This window comes from Sceloporus occidentalis, unplaced genomic scaffold (assembly GCF_023333645.1).
Source record: "Sceloporus occidentalis isolate IW3139 unplaced genomic scaffold, rSceOcc1.0.p SCAF_3, whole genome shotgun sequence".
In the NCBI taxonomy this organism is placed as follows: Eukaryota; Metazoa; Chordata; class Lepidosauria; order Squamata; family Phrynosomatidae; genus Sceloporus; species Sceloporus occidentalis.
Genome location: NW_028316983.1, coordinates 47,709,391 through 47,724,549, shown reverse-complemented (window position 1 = coordinate 47,724,549; position 15,159 = coordinate 47,709,391). Strand labels below are relative to the sequence as shown.

General features: G+C 37.9%; 1 protein-coding gene across 1 annotated transcript in view; it reads right to left on the bottom strand.

Annotated features, from left to right (window-relative positions):
- The window catches only part of LOC149315887 (synaptotagmin-6-like), a 197,234-nt gene that overhangs the window by 93,890 nt on the left and 88,185 nt on the right, over positions 1 to 15,159 (bottom strand). Inside the window, exon 2 of the mRNA XM_089514367.1 lies at positions 1,176 to 1,512. Coding sequence (XP_089370493.1) covers positions 1,176 to 1,512 — 337 coding nt within the window. The remainder of the gene's footprint in view (positions 1 to 1,175; positions 1,513 to 15,159) is intronic.

Below are 15,159 nucleotides of genomic sequence, written 5' to 3'. Positions count from 1 at the left end.
AAAAAACATGTATGTGAGAGACAATGTGGTATAGTGGTTTGAGTATTGCACTAGGACCCTGAGAGGTCAGGATGTGCATCTCTAGTCAGCCATGGAAACCCACTGGGTGACTTTGGGCAAATCACATTCGGTCAACCTCAGAAGAAGGCAAAAGCAAACCATTTCTGAACAAATTTTGCCAAGAAAATCTTGTGATAAAGTTGCCTTCAGGTTGTTATAAATCAGAAATGATTTGAAGGGACACAACAACAACAACAACAACAACAACAACAACAACCTGCATGTACTAGTTTTTTAGTATAACAATCCAGTTATGTCTCTGGTAATCTGTTCCTGAATAATTGCCATTTCTATAGCTCCCCCTTCTCTTTTCAGACTAATCATAAGATTTTGGCTAGAAGTCCACAAATTCAAGCTAAAAAAACCAATAAGAAAATTATAGCACTCAGGAAACCTGGAAGTCATGTCAACTACTAGTTGCTTTTATATTTTGTTCCTCTCACTGTGTTTCTTCATACCTGGTGGAGAAATAAATGCATAGCACAAGCCTACAATGGAATGCATTCCATCTTAATCCAGAACTGAAGTAACTCTATACTATTTGAAAACAGTGACATCCCTTGAGTGACATTCAGATGGATTATGTTCATGTTTTATTTGAAATAAATTATCCCATTACTGCAGGTGGATACGATCATTACACAGTGGACCTAATTGTATCTAGGTGGAGTCAGGAGATTCCTGTTGCTCTTCTGTTCTTGTTTAACAGACACAATGAAAATATTGTCTAATCTCCTGACCGGTGTGTCTCTTTAGCTCTCCATTACAGCTATAAAAACATATCTAATTTATCTTGAAGTGCTTGATTGGTACACATTTCTTGCCAGCAACAGAAGGTAAAGAGATAAAGAGCAGAAATAACCTATAGAGCAAAATATAGATATAAACATTTGAGCATTCACTATGCATTATATGTCTACCTTAGTTGCTGGAGTTACATCTACATCTGAAGAATAGATGGGGACTAAGAAGCAAAAGTAGCCCAGGAAAGTAGGGCAGGGCAGGAAAGTGACTACTAATCTCTGTGATCTTTGTGAAGAACTTCCTCGATTTTTATCACTTTCCTGTAAAAATGACATGAACAGATAGAAATTCAAGGATAATTCAGCACTCACCTGGTCGATGATGCAGGCTCTGTTGTTTGTCTTTGTATCCGTGTGCGCCTCATGAGATGGTCTTTCATGGACATCTGTACTTCAGCTGGAATATCTGGGGATGTGTGACTGATCTTCACAGCTGCCTCTAAGAAGCCAAGAGTCCCTGTATCCTTTAACTTGTCAGCCATGGTCTCTTTGTTGTGTTCTGCTGCGTACTGGGAGTCAGGGATATTAGTTGAGATGGTCTTGTTTCTCCAGGGCACCCAGCACAGCTTCCAAAAGAGAAAGAGAAAAACTGCCACCAGGGCCAGTCCACAAACAATAACTATCACTGCAAGAAGGCTGATGGAGAGCTCTAGAAGTCAGGATACGACAACAGTGACAAACAGGGGTGTTGGGAAAGAGGGTCAAGATGTAAGAAACAAAGTGGAAAGCAGGGGAGGGGGAGAAAAAAAAAGTATGTGAGACTCCCAAAAGAACATGGATAGAGATTTTCAAAATGGTGTCTATTCCCCCTCTCACTTGCCTTGCTAGTGAAAAGAAATATAGACGATTGTGAAGAGGAAAAAACTAATCTCACACCCAAAATCTTTTCTGATTCTGCTGGAATGATCTGATTCCTTCAAACTCCTTCATGACCATTTTTTTTTAAAAAAAAGATTAAGCTAGGTGTTTAGCCATGCCAGCTAAAAGAAGGTTGAACATGGGATAATATATATAGAGAAAAACCGTTTTACAATATATACACAGTATTCTGCCCTTGTTCCTGGTGTTAATTTGGAATAATCTCTCCTCCTTTAAAGTGGTTCTTTCTTTGCAATATAGTACCTCAATATCAGAAGCAGGAAGGAAATCCTCCTTACAACTTCATCACTCTGATTTTGAATACAACAGAATAATAGAAGGGTGTTAAGGACCAACTGATCAGAATCACTGCACAGTATACTGAGTTCTTGTCTCTTAGAGTGGGAAATAATTTGTGGTCTTCTGGGGAAAACCTGGGAGTTGTAGTTAAACAGCAACAACAAATACAACAACAATAACACTTTTCCCAAATTTTAGAAATGAGGATTAAGAAATAAGCATGTACAATCCTTTCCAGTATAGCAATCTAAAAATAACAAAAGTGAATTATTATTTTGCAAACCTGTTTGAATAAACAGGTTTGCAAAATAATAATTCACTTTTGTTATTTTTAAAGCCTTTTCAGCTATTCCCAAAAATGTGATGCACAGGTTATGGTTAAGATTGCTTGACTTAACATTTTATAAAGAAAACAAAACCAAAATTCTGTGCCAAGCTAGCCAACATTCTGTTATGAGCAAGGCTGGATTCTGTAACATGTGGAGCAATGCCAACACATATGTGTGCTGTGCTTTTTGGGGGGGTATAATTTATTTCACTTCAGACATCAAGATTTTGCTTTAAAAACTTCCAGGTCTAGTGCTACATTCTACATCTTTTCTGGGCTTTTGAAAACTACAGCATACACCTAGCTGATTGAAAACAGCTTCTACTAATTTTTAATCTTGGAAAATGTGTCATTTTATCCAGCCACTAAATAGACGTTTTAGTGGCCATTGGATATAAGGAATCCATGTAATCTTTCTAAAGCAAATATTAATTCAACGTTCTACAGCCTTTGTCAAACAGAAAGAATTGATTGTCATTTGAGTTTTGCTAATATCAGTGTACAGAAAGGAATGCTAGGGTTTAGTTATATATTTTTTGATATCTTTTACAATCAACATGGAGCACACAAAAAGGGGCAGTATGAAAATTTAAACCATACCATACTGAACTGGAAAACAGCAATATGAAGATGTCAAAAAGATCCTGAAAACAAGATGCCTCCACACTGAAATGTCAAAATAAAAATTGCCACAATGCCTTTTGGATGAAAAAAAAAAAGGAAGGAAGGCTGTCACTGCAAGATGGGTATTTTGACACCAAACATTGTTTCCTATGGTCTGAAAAAATAGATTGAAATAATAATAAAGCAACTGTTAAAGCATCAGCAAAAAGAATATGTGCTAGAAAATGCAGGCACAGTGTGAAAAACATAACTTCTGTGGAAAGAAATCCACAAAAAGTTGTTGTGAATGATGCAAAAGCTTCAAAGTCCAGTCCTCAGATTTTCCATGTAGAGTACAGCTGCCACTCAGGGTAGGCAGTACTACTACTGAGCTAAGTGTATCAGTGGTATGACTCAGTATAAAGCAACTTCCTGTGTCCCCGGGCAATCTGAAGTTTTCCCCTAGTACATAGTACCGTCAAGCCAAAGGGCTTGTCCAGAATTATAGTGACAGCGCCATGTTATTTGTCATAAGCCACTTTGTCAGGGTGGAGTCCGTTGCCTGACAGTACAAAACAGTTTCTTCAGGCAGAAAATGCATCCCTTAAGGGGCAACAAATTGTCAGTTATGTAAATTAAAATTATACTTTCTGGGGGTGGGAGACATTTGTTTTTTCTATTTCAGCTTCCAACATTTCTTACCAGAGCTTGGGGAAAAACATCTTTTGCTATAAATCTCAGAATTTCTCAGCCAGCATATGAGTTATATTCCCCAAAATGTAGCATTTCAAAGGCTCTAGTTTGGGTCAACTGCAGTAGAACAAAATGGCAAATGAGGTGGCAGAATGAATGGTGCCACTTCTCACAACAGATGGGGAATACCATTTTTCAATTTTTAAAAAAGCTCCCTCCAAGTAGAAAAATTATCACATTGGTAGGAAAGTCCAACCTCTTTCCGTTTGTGGGAACTTACAATATCTAGTATAGAGATTCATCTAGACTGGAGAAATAATGAGTTTGGCACTATTTTAAGTGCTGTAGCACCATCCTATTGAATCCTGAGATTTGTAGTTTTACAACATCTTTAGCATTCTATGCCAAAGAGTGCTGGTGCCTCACAAAACTGTAAATCTCAGGATTCTGTAGGATGGAACTATGACAGTTAAATTGGTGTCAAACTGTCTTTTTTATACAATGTAGATGCACCTAGGGTCACTTTAAAAATGTGCTCCATCTACCCACTTGGAGTCTGAACTGGGATAGTCCATTTTATTACTTTCTGCCATTTCATCTATATGTGGACCAGGTGTGAATCCGGTGGAATGGATAGAAGCTAAATTAGTCATCTAGCTTAGTCTAGCCATGACCACAGATAAATCACAATCTTTTTCAGCTGTTTGACACATGAGTTTTCTTCACTTGTCAATATCGAATAGCCCTGCAAAAAAAAAAAAAAAAGGCAGTACATCATGTAGAAAGCTCACAGTACAGCCCTTTCAATTCCTCCTTAATTCTTAGCATCTGTTAAATTGGCTGATTTTTAAACTGTTGTTGTAGCTGTAGAATTCTGACTTTTGCTAGTTTCAAAAATAAATTGGAAAGTTTATAAATTGAGAACTCCATTTATAAATTGGAAAATTTGTTTGTTGTCAAGGTTGCTACCCAAAAAGAATAGAAGGCTGCCTCGATGCTTCTTGGAGAACTCTTTAACATTGTGACATAATATAACTTCCTTTGGGGCATTGTTCAAGTCACTGCAGATTTGCTGGACTGTTGACTGCATTCTGGCATCACTTCATTTTTTTATTATTTCGTTTTTTACATTTTGTTTGTTGACTTTAATAATGAAAGGGCATGGGAAATGAAACTGTCTGCTGCTCCTCTAATAGATCATAATGATAAGCCAGACCAATAAATAGGGTTTTCTGGAAAATAATTGTGTAATTATCCTCAACACTTTTCTCATTCCAACCCCCACTCCTGAAATAAAGATCATGCACTTCAGCACAACTGTAGTTGCTAATGCGTAAGAAGGTTTAAAAAATGTAGTCCTGTAAAATCTTCAGGGCAGAGCTGACTTCTTAAAATGCTGGATGGATCTGCTTCATTCCTCCTTTGCCTTCCCAATTTTGGAAGATGAAATAGGAGTCAACCTGATTATATAATGAGTTGACACTTCACAGCAATAACTGAGTCTTTAAACTGGGACTCAACCTGCTCCCTAAAGTGTTAGCAAGGGATGTACATCTTCAATTATTTTGTTCTCACATGCTAAAATGGAGAATTTCTAAAGTTGGCAAGATGACAAGAGTTTTGTGCATTTTGACATCATTTTTCTTTTTTGCTCTTGGACATTTTTTTTTCTGTGAATTTCTTTTGTACAAAAATATGTTTGCCAAAAAGGGAAGTGTATTTTGTAAAACTCTCCAAATCCCCAATATTTTCTGTGCAAAATCACATTTCCACAAAAAACCCCTTCAAATATGAATAATCTGACTGAAGTTGACAATTTTTTTTCAAGTTGATGTATAGAACAATTTTTGACATCATTTATTCTTTACATTCCTGATGCTAGTTGAATCCACTTTGCCTCTCCTTAACTTTCTTGTCAGTAGAAGATGAAGGAACATCAAGCCTGCTGTCATCAATACCAGCAAAAGTTCTCCTCCAGCAGTGCTTCAGTTGAAGATCTGCCTCCACTTGGTGCAGGCATTCCCCAGATAGTGAAAGGACACACAGAATGACCTTCCAACCAGTGCTTTTGGATAGGGGCATAATGGTGTCAGGATACAGACTATCCCCTGGCATTATTGAGTCTCCAGGTGAGGTCTTCAGATGATTTCAGCACCCACTGTTCCCCATCCCACTACATACTATCTTGAGACCTTTGGAAGAAAGACAATTCATCCATCTATGTGGGAAGGAAAGGTTCTGCTGGTAATCTTGATGCTTTGAATTATTTTGCAGAAACAACACCATTGTTCCATGAGAAACACATTGGCTGATCACCAGCATCCTTGCTGTAATCTCTGTGAAAGTATCCTTGTTAAAATGGTAGACCTTATAAATTTATTTTGTCTGTTAATCATAATACTACTGCTATAGCTTGACTCGGTGCAATCTGTGGTGAATGTTGATTCTGAATGTTGATTTTGACTTTCAGCATGAATCCTACCAAATATGTGTGGTGAAATGCATGCTTTAGGATACCTATGAACACAAGTATTCTGAAGAACTACATTCCACAACATGTCATTTCACAAGGCACCAGTGTTTTGCAATATAGTATTTCTATTTTTAACTTTTTTGTCAGTCATCCTGGGAATGCTGGTCATACAGGTTCATATGTATTCATATACAGCTATGGATAATAGTAATAAGCACTTTTAGGATTCTAATGATCTGCCATGTGGAAAATATTTTTTCTTAATTTCCTTATGTTTCAGACTATAAATGTGGATAATATTGCAACATCTGTTAACAGGGTACACCCATCTTATTCATGCAAACTGTTTCCTTAAGCATTTAAAAAGTACTCCATCCTCCCCAGAGTAGCAATTTAAAAGGATCCACTTCAGACCTATACTTACTAGTTAGCTGTGCTTGTGTGAGAATCTCTAAGCAGCTCACATCTGTTCTAAAATAGACCTACTATGAACATAATTTGCTATACATGCTCTTCTTTAAAGACAAGCCCTCTCCACCATGACTATTCCATTTGATCACAGATCCCACTTCAGAGTTAGCCATAATTTAAAAATTAACAAGGCTTGAAGAAAAAGGATAACTAAAACATTAACAAGAACTTAAAATTTTCATCTTAACAAACACACAACCCAAATTGCTTCATTACAGAAGAGATGAGATAGAAAATCTTATCTCAGCTCATCTGGTTACCTGGTTTTTATTTGAGATTTGGAACAGCCTGCTTACACAATCCAGGCAGGAAACAGCAGGAAACAGTTCTTTAGTTCCATCCACAGAACTCAGTTATTCGGGACAGCTGACTGAATTTTAACATGGGTTTCAGGGGCATTTATGATTATGACAATAGTATCACAGTCACGGAAATGGTTACACAATTGTAAGCCTAGCCAGCCATTTCTTATTGCACTACAGCTCCCAGCCAGCATGTTTATAGTCCTGGGAAGGGCAAAGTGGCTCCAAGGATACTTTTGTCACTTTCAACTCCTCCAGAACCCCCTGTCTGACCTTTGTCTGGACAAAAAAAAAAAGAGAGAGAATGAATTGCTGTTCCTAGAATCTCCAGATGTAACTACTTACTTTTAAAATGGGTTTTCATAGCCTCCCTGTACCATTTTACCATCAAGAATACCCATTTTTGAGAACCTGAAGTAGACTTCCAGCCAGTTTGGGTATTAGTATTATTTTCAGTTATTCATGTGGCCTCCCAGCAAGTTGTAGTCCAATACATTGTGAGGCGCCATTTTGGGAAGTTCGTCTATCATTATCCAAGTTCATCTATCAGACACAGATCTAGGAAAAATTGGGACTATAGCTCCCAGAATCCTACAGCCAGCACCTATGTCCCTACATAGCACCAAAAAAGGGCTGTCTGCATCTGAAAGCTTGCATGTTCTGTCCCCTTCTTCTTCTACTAGTCCCATAGAAATTCCCCAATATGATAAAAAGCACTTCATCTGCAGCACAGCCCTGGGGCTTGTATATCGTAGCTCAATGGGAGGAAGTGTTCTGTTGTCTTTTTAAATAATGAATAAGACTGCACAAGATAAACAATGGAGGTCCCTGGGAGATTTGGCTAATTGCATTCTCTTCTCAGCATTACAGAGACACACACCACTCTGTTGTATAGAGAGCTGAGACCTGGAAAGTTTCCCAGTATACTCGGCATCAAATGCAGCTTCATGAGAACATGGCTTACTTGAAAGAGCATCTTTGCTTTCCCTCTGTATTTCCCTCTGTCAGAAGTCTGTGGTTTTAAAACTTTTAATGCCAGTAGGTGAAAAAATTATACATACTCACTTTGTTATTGGTAACACACAAACAGTTCCCCTTCTGAGTGTCCAGGAAACCATATTTATTCTTTTTACAATTAACTATTGAATGGTGACAACAACAACCAAAAAACCCACTCAGAAGTCTGAGGGGGTAAACAATGCTAGACATTTGCTGCTGATGCAGACATCAGCACCTGGGGCTGAACTACTATCTCAGTTTATAAGGGAACAGGAGAAATTACTGACTGTATCTTCCCAAGAGTTATCTCCAGGCTAGTTTCCTGACAGAAAGTCTCTTTTAATCACTTACACAAACCTCAATAAGCCAGGAGCAATCCTGTGGCACCTACATTGCATTGGCAAGTTCACTGCAAGCCTTACAGAATTTGTGCATTAGAGATATACTGCCCAGGCTGGTGCTGGTTTGAAGAACCTATAATGTGCACTGAATCTCCCTCATGTGCAATCTAATGTGTGATTTCTTCTGGGTAATGGCAGCTTTTCAGAATCTGCTGTGAGACTCAAAATGTCTACAAAGGAACCTCTCATCTGACCAATTATCTCTAAATTAGGAAACAGAGAAAAGTAGATGAGTGTGTGTCCACAGTAATATTGAAAGCAGCTAGAGATTATCAGATTTGTTTTTCTCAGTTTCGTAAGTTGGTATCCATGGATTTTTTTTTATCCACAGATTCAAGTATCCACAGCTTGAAAATATTTTTAAAAATATGTAAATTCCCAAAGCAAATCTTGTTTTTGTCATTTTATATAAGGGACACCATTCCACTGTGGAGTTTATCACACGGGAAGAATTTCTCTTAATTTCAAATGAAAAACAAGTGAGGCCAGAACGCATTCACGTGTATTTGCTAGTTCAGCTAATTTACGTGAATTCTAAATGTATTCGAACTGACTTCCCTATGCCCGAAAATAGCTTGCCATTGCCCGAAATTGCGTGTGATCACCTCTCACGCAATAACATGAAACCCCATGATTGCGTTTGGACTGACTTCCCATTGCCCAAAATTGTGTGTGGTAGTCTATCATGCAATAACGTTAAACCCAATTATTGCCTTCGGATTATACTTCCAATTTCCCTTGTCTGATAACATCCTATGTCATTGTGTTTAATGGGACATGAGCATCTACAGATTTTGATATCCATGGGGAGTTCCTGGAACCAAAACCCAGCTGATACCAAGGGCCCACTGTATATACATTTTTGTATGAACTGCAAGTGGAAGAATGGCATCACAAGATTGGAAAATTGTGAATATTGGAGCAGAAGTATGTGCCTATTTGTTATGGAATCAGGAATTGGGTAAGGCACAAACTTGTTTCCTGCTGCTCCAGTGACTAAGATATGGAGCAATGGATACAAACTACAGGTAAACGATTCCAACTCAACATTAGGAAAAATTTCCTGATGGTAAGAGCTGTTCAACAGTAAAATGCACTGCCTCAAAGTGTAGTGGCATCTCCTTCTTCGGGGGTTTTAAGCAAAGACTGGATAGCCCTCTGTTGGGAAAGCACTGATTCTGTATTTTTGCACAACAGGGGCTTAGACTGGATGGCCCTTTTGCTCTCTTCCAACTCTATGATTCTATGATTAAAATGGAAAGTACATATATGCAAGCAAAGTGATGCTAAAAATTCTACAAATTTTGGCATATATATGAAGTGAGACATGCAAGATGTCCAAGCTGGCTTCAGGAAAAGAAAATGCACTAAGGTTTATATTGCAAACATACATTGGATAATACAGTACACTAAAGAATTTCAAAAGATAATCAGCCTGGGCTTTATAGTCTATAGGAAAGTCTTTGATTGTATAGAACATGAAAGGCTATGAATTGTTCTTAAAGAAATGGGGGTACGACAACATTTGATTGTCCTGATTTGTAACCTGTATTCGGGACAAGAGGCTACTGTTAGGACAGCATATGGAGAAACAGAATGATTTCCAATAGGCAAGGAAGTCAGGCAAGACTGCATTTTTTCACCCTATTTGTTTAACTTTTATGCCAAAAATATCATATGCAAAGCATGATTAGATTCAGAGGAAAAGACATAAAAAATAGAGGAATGAAATATGTCACCTGCTATTGAACCTGAAATTCACTCTAATTCACTCTGCCTAATGCTAGGGACAGCCCTGATGTAAAGACCTTCGATTTTCCTACACATGGAAGCTGTAATGCTTACATTAAGTGCTGAAATTTAATATTTTCTTGAACTAAAAAAGAGTAGTTTACACGTCAGATAAGCAGGTCAGCTGAAATTGACATCCTGATATAACTTGATCCTGCTCTCTATTTTATTCAATATATGATTTTAAGAAAAATACATAATTTTAAGAAAAAAATCATTAAAATGGGAGTGGTGGGACAGAGATTTGTGTATGTATTTGATATAGATAACACTCAATTTGATAATAAAACCATGGGAACCTAGGCACCTGGGGCCTTCTCTCACAAAGCCTCAGGTCCGTGATGAAACCAGGAATTGGCAAAGGACCCAGAAGGTTGAAAATTCAAAGTTTTATTCTTAAAACTGGCAAAGAATAATGTCCTCAGTGGATTTCAAGATTCCAAAACTGAGAGACCCAGAACAAGACAAAATGGCCTAATCATATAGTCAATTACACAAAGAAAGGTTTTCATCACTTTTCATTGGCCAATTACGATTTAAACATACAGAATTCTTACAATCAGGACAGAGATACATGCATACATTAAAACTGCATTTCTTACTCTTTACTCCTCCCTTAGGAATCCAGCAGCCTTCAATAGTCTCCCCTTTGAACATCAACAATGTTCCCTTATCTTAAATTGTGTATATTACGTCTTCCTTGCTGGTGCAAACTTCCCTTACAGGTCATGATGCACTTTTATGACTGCTCCAGTTTTCTAGTTTTCAAACCTCAATTTAAAAAACTGATTTTCTCTTAACCCAAATGGCTCCATCTTTCAAAGGCTTTTTATTATAACAGGAAAATTCCACCACTACATTCCACCACTACAATACATTTTATTGCCATCTGATGCACCTTCAAGAAAAACAAAGAACTAATGCCAATTTACCTCTTAAGAGAAATGAATGAGAAGCACATTAGTTCTCCTGTCCCTAATAAATGACTTATAATATGAGTGTTAATGTTTTATGTCTAGGAAGTCTTACTACCAAATGATGCCAAGTTTATTATACAACCAGATCATCCAAGAAAAGATCATTCAACACAAGACTAATGTCTGGTGCGGTGGGAGGAGAAATTATTCAGTCTGAGAATACTGAATCTCAATATCTCTGATCAAGAGAGTTGTTTGTTTTCTTCTACAGAAGGCTTACCCAACCCAGGTGGCTGGGCTACAGCAAACAGGTTAGAGATCATGGGAAAACTTCTCAAAAACAGCTGGAGGGTGCCACATTGGAAAAGATGGACAAACAACATGTGGAATATCCCAAGTCACTTCAGTATCTTATAAAACACATTTATTGTCTCATAAATGTAGATATATTCAACTACTCTGTCTCGGTAGCACATGATAATTTAGATTAGTATTCACTAATAATTATGTTTCAACACATTTATGATCTGTTTTTAATACCAGCTTTTCCCCATTTCATTACTATTGCCTTTTAAATTTATCACCTTTTAAAATAAAAACCAGGATTCTACTTTTTTGTTTTAAAAGAAGCAATTTTGTAAACCGACATAGATATTGAAAGTGCCATTTGAATTAGTAATAATCTTGTTGTCACATCACCCATGCTAGCTTTAATTACTCTTATTTTGAAGAGAGGTGAAAGCTTATTTCCATCTTGCAGAATTCTCATTCTTTTTGCTAAAGCAGTAAATGGCAAGCAATTCCTATCAAACAGTGTAATATGTCTCTTCTCTCTTTTATAGTTCACCCTGAAACACTGTTGATAAGAGGGCCTCCTCAAGATAAATGGCATGAATGAGGCTCTAGAACTGTGAGATGTGCTGCAAAGGGATACTTGCATATGGTCATATTAATACTTTAACTTTCTTATGTAAATTATTTAGTATCTCCCTAAGGCCTTCATGGCCTTGTTTTGTTTTGAGTATGGAATACAGCATAGAGCCCAGAACCTCTGAAATAATAATAATTATGTTACATAATATTTTTTAAAAAATCAAGGCTCTTTTCTCCAAACTAATTGTTTGGCATTTTAAATTGGCTTCAGCCTCCTGGGCAGCAGCCAGGATCTAGGATGGAGGCAGGAATTAGTGCACACTAAATCACTGCTGAATCGCTGGCTGCCATCAGCCTGGGTCCCAGTCGGGTCTAAGCTGTGCTCCGCCAGCACTTTTTAGAAGTCAGAAAGCTTCCCAACTTCTAAAAAGTGCTGGCGGAGCGTGGCTGGGACCTGGGCTGATGGCGGCTGGCAATTCGGCAGCAATTTAGTGTGCGATAATCCCCACCTCCAACCCGCATCCTGGCTGCAACCTGGCAGGCTGGAGCCAATTTAAAACACTAAGCAATAAGTTCCTGTATGTGGATGTGTATCTAGTTATAAATTTCAGCATCGGGTGTTTTAATAAATGCAGATCGATATAGAAGTCTCTCTCTTTGTACATGACTAATTTACTTATTCTTTATGATTGTTAGAAATAAAATGGATTTCAATGGAAATATTAACTGGCATATCTATATTTTTCTATATGCTGTGGCTACAGATGTTCCACATCTTTCAATGAATAAGTTACCCTGGCATGAGTATTAGACACAGTAATGCTTTTAGCTAGAAAAAGAAAGACCTGATAGTGAAGTGCAACTCTTGCCACCACCAAATGCAAAAAAGCCATTTCTGAAGAGATAAGCTCATCAGCCAATGAGAAGCAGCACTTTTAGGCAGGCCTCCCTCAAAGTTGCCACAAGGTTGCGAGTTCAAGACCAGCAAAAGGGCCCAAGCTCGACTCAGGCTTGCATCCTTCCGAGGTCGCTAAAATGAGTACCCAGACTGTTGGGGGCAAATTAGCTTACTTGCTAATTAGCTTACTTGCTGTTCACCGCTATGATCTTTGGAATAGCGGTATATAAATAAATAAATAAATAAATAAAAAAGTGGCATTCTTTCCCGGGTTGTTCTTTTGGTTTCCATTTAATAAAGGAGGGTGTGCAATGTGTTGTGAATGTAAAATGCTTTTATTTCCAGTTTTATTTCTTTTATTTCTCAGGCTTTTGTTCTTCCCTCTTTTTTCTTTCAGGCAGGAAAACCTGAGAAATAAAAGAAAATAATGGAGGTCATTGAAGAACAGAACAGGGAAGAGAAGAGGACCTGAAAAACAGCAAAGCAATGCCTCTCCTAGGAAGCAGTGATTGCTATCAAAATATACCTGAAATACACAGTTCTTGTCTCATCTTGAAAGCTAGGCAGGGTTACTCCTGGTTAGTACTTGGAAAGGAAACCAGCATCAAGGACCAAGTGCTGTAGGTTATGTTTAGAGGAAGAAACTGGCAAAATCACCTCTGAGTATTCCAAAGAAAATCCTATGAAAGTAAGACATATGTTGAGAGGTGACTTGAAGGCACACACTCACATGCACACACAACATAACTGTGGAACTGTTTCTCCATTTCTGCCGATGTCTGACTGAGACTAAGATTTTTATACTGTCAGTGGGGTTGGGTGGCTTTATCTTTTAATTTATAGATAAAACATTGGTCATTTTCTTGCTAGTGAGAATTCAGCTTTTCTGGGATTTATGCAAGCGTTTCTTTCTCCCTCAAAACTCAGCATAGGAATTCAGGGGGAGACTAAATCCTGGAATGTTAATCTTCATTTTGGCAAGGACAGTTCACTTGGGGAGGGATCCTGGGTTAGATCTGTGGTGGTGGTAGGAAAGAGTTCTTCTTTTCCTTCTGTAATTTTCCTTATTTCCTGATGAAATTTCTCTTACTACCCTCCAGGATTCTAATTTCTCTGTAAGAGACATGAGAGCATCAGAAGAGCTGGATTAGACCAAAGGTCTACATAATCAAGCATTCTATTTTTATAGTTGCCAGCCAGCTGTCCCCGAGGGAAGCCACAAACATGAATGCAATTGCACCCTCCCATTCCCTACCAATAGGCATACAGATACATACTTCCTTTGGTACTGGAGACAGATGATTATATGTCACCATCACTACCATTAGTGGCACAGACAGTCACTATTATGACTAGTGACCAGTGATGGCCATTCCCTATGAATCTGTCTAATCCTGTTTGAAAATCTTCGAAGTTGGTGGCCATCTCTACATCTTCAGACAATTTCCCAGTTCAATAATGTGCCTTGTGAAGAACATTTATCTGTTCTGAATCTCACATCATGCCACATCATTAAATGATGGCATGTTCTAGAAGTCTAGTTCAACATCTTTCTAAATGGCTTAGCTGATGGAATAGAAGGCATGCTTGTCAAATTTACAAATGACACAATGTGTGTTTGTGTTTGTGTATGTAGCTAATACTCCAGAGGGCAGGATCAGAATTCAAAATGACCTTGACAGATTGGAGAACTGGGTCCAAACTAACAACAGAGAGGTCTTTAACAGAAACAACAGAATTTCAACACAGAGGTCTTTAAAAAGAGGATAGTTTTCAGGAGTGCTTTAGCTGGGTATTCCTACATGAGAGTGGACTGGGCTAGTTGGACATCGTGGTGCCTTCCAGCTCTAAAGTTATACGATTCAATGAAATAAATATTGTAAAATGAAATAAAAATATGTTTTAAAAAATGTAATGAACTGCATAACTGGGAAGCAACTCCACAATGTTTTTGTTGTTTTGTTGTGGTTTTGATCTTTTGTTGTTGTTGTTGAAATGAGATGTTGTTTATTGCTTGTTGAATTAATGTGCCATGAAATAAAAAAATTAAAAATGAAATTTGCCCTTTCCAGGACAGCTGCATCCTGGGTTGGTGTCTGCATCAAGATATGCACCAAGTAGTGTCTTGTGGATTGAGCAGGAGTGAGGTGGGGCTGCTTTTCCCTCACCATTTGTGAGAAAATACCTTTGTGTTTTGTCCACCACCACAACTCCAACCAAAGATCCTTTGGTTGATCAGTCACTCTCAGGTCAGACCCATTTTGCCTACAAGTAAGGATTTTTTGATAGAGTGCATTGAATTACAGTAATCTCCATTGCCATTTTAATACCATTCCCGAAGTTTGGGACAATCCTTCTGGTAGGCTCTTTTGTTGTTTTGTTGAAAGCA